This window comes from Wasmannia auropunctata, unplaced genomic scaffold (genome assembly GCF_000956235.1).
Source record: "Wasmannia auropunctata unplaced genomic scaffold, wasmannia.A_1.0 LD336116.1, whole genome shotgun sequence".
In the NCBI taxonomy this organism is placed as follows: Eukaryota; Metazoa; Arthropoda; class Insecta; order Hymenoptera; family Formicidae; genus Wasmannia; species Wasmannia auropunctata.
The window spans coordinates 105470-107384 of NW_012026774.1; the positions used below are offsets into that span (position 1 = coordinate 105470).

Consider the following 1915-nt stretch of genomic DNA (forward strand, 5'->3'; position numbering starts at 1 on the left):
TCATTCCGTATTTTACAGTTCGTGGCATCTCCTTGTAAGAAATGTAATTTTAAATCTTTTTAATGTAAAATATAGATTTTATATTACAGAAAAATATATAATTAAATTATACAAAATAATTTTGTTTCCTCAACCAAACATTTTGGTTACGCCCTGCGTAGCAACGTCGCGTGAATATATGGCGCACGCTGCAGTGTGGTACTGAGAAACAAGCGCCAACGTAAATCGCTTCGTCTTTTCGTCTTTTCCTTGATGCTTGATCCAACCGTTCACAGTTCGACGTGTGCTGACAAGTCGCTAAGTGTGCAGATCGAAGTGATCAATATCAGTGGTGTGGTGTACAATATAATTGTAGAGGTGGGATAAAAGCATAAAATTTTGTGTATGTGGATGGTAAAAGTGTTATTTTCGTAAGTATAAATCTATAAATGTACATTTGCTAACCAAAGTTTTCGTTACATAAAAGAAATACGAACTCTGTTCGGCTTTCGGATTTGTATCGCTTCTTTTATGAATTTGTTTCCGATATTTCGGCTACATTCGTTTTGAATGTTTTTGTGCTGATAATATCATTCTATCTTATCACTTAATTATTATATGTTAAAGAAAGATGCTTCTAGCACACGCAGTTTAGTTTATTTCATCAAGAAAAAGTATAACATGAAATTATGCTCCAAGTTGTTCTCTGCAATACAAAGGCTATGTGCCATTTCACATATGATGTGCATGATGATGTTATCCTTGTTAATCACCAAATATTAAACGAGGATAAAAGGATAAATCATGCGCATCATGCGTGAAACAGAACGTAGCCAAAGAAAATCTAACGTAATTGTTTAGTGTTACACTTTTTCTATAATATTAATTTTGTTTAGTGTATGCAACGTTATACAAAATGAGCGATGCAACGGAGTTTATTATTAAAACATTAAAAAAATGGGGTCTGGAGAAATGGTCATCCAAATTTTTAGGTAAATTTTTATAAACATTTTTAACAAAATATATAAATTCTGAGAAACTTTGAAGGAGAAGTACAGAAAGAATACAGGCAACCTACATTTGCTAAAAAAAATCTTATTCTCCAAATAGTCTCAGAATGTATGTGTCATCATTAGAGATCAAAAAATTCATTTTTTGTATTCGGAAATATTATACATATATACTTTTTTTAGGATTATAAAGAAATTCTGGAGCAGTCCATAGATGGAAGAATAATTATTGCTAATTATAAAAAAGAAACAAAACTGAATAGACAATTACGTTCAAAGCTTGTTGATGTGATTATTACGCATTTAATGTCTCTATTTTGTAGTGAACAAGGGTAAGAAAATATTTGCCTATTTTATATTAATTTATTTAATAGTAATTAATATTAATTAATAATTTCATGTAGGATACCTTTAAAAAACGAACATTTTGAGTTCATCGCAACGCAAATTATAAAAATATTCCCAACTGAAAATATTAGTATTTATTACTATCCACCCAAAACTGAAGGGCCTCAACAAAAAATTTCTAAAGGAAAATTAGTTGATTACTATCGAAATAAGTTACGAGATTGTCGAAAATGTGGACTTATAAATATAATGTGGACTTATAATAAATATGTGGACTTATAAGTAAAAAAAGAAAAAGATCTCAAGACGAAGAAATAGAATCAGATGAGGAAGATGCAGAGTCAACTTCTCATGGTACATATACATACATATTTTTCCTCTGAACACAAATACTCACACATGCGCGCGCGAGGGGTGAATGTTTAAAAAGTATCATCTAAAATCATAAATATTGACTTTACTGAATATTTTTAGATAGGTAAATAATCAATTCAGAAAGGGCTGCAAATTTGTTACTGTATTCTTTTTCGTCAAATCAATATTTTACTTTAAGTGATGAAGTCTTCTGATTCATTCTG

The 1915-nt window shown here is 30.1% G+C and overlaps 1 protein-coding gene across 1 annotated transcript in view; it reads left to right on the forward strand.

The window, feature by feature from the left end:
* Positions 1 to 252: 252 nt before the first annotated feature.
* LOC105448216 overlaps positions 253 to 1915 on the forward strand; it is a 3650-nt gene continuing 1987 nt past the window's right edge. Inside the window, exons 1-2 of the mRNA XM_011686676.1 lie at positions 253 to 357; positions 1173 to 1321. Coding sequence (XP_011684978.1) covers positions 253 to 357; positions 1173 to 1321 — 254 coding nt within the window. The remainder of the gene's footprint in view (positions 358 to 1172; positions 1322 to 1915) is intronic.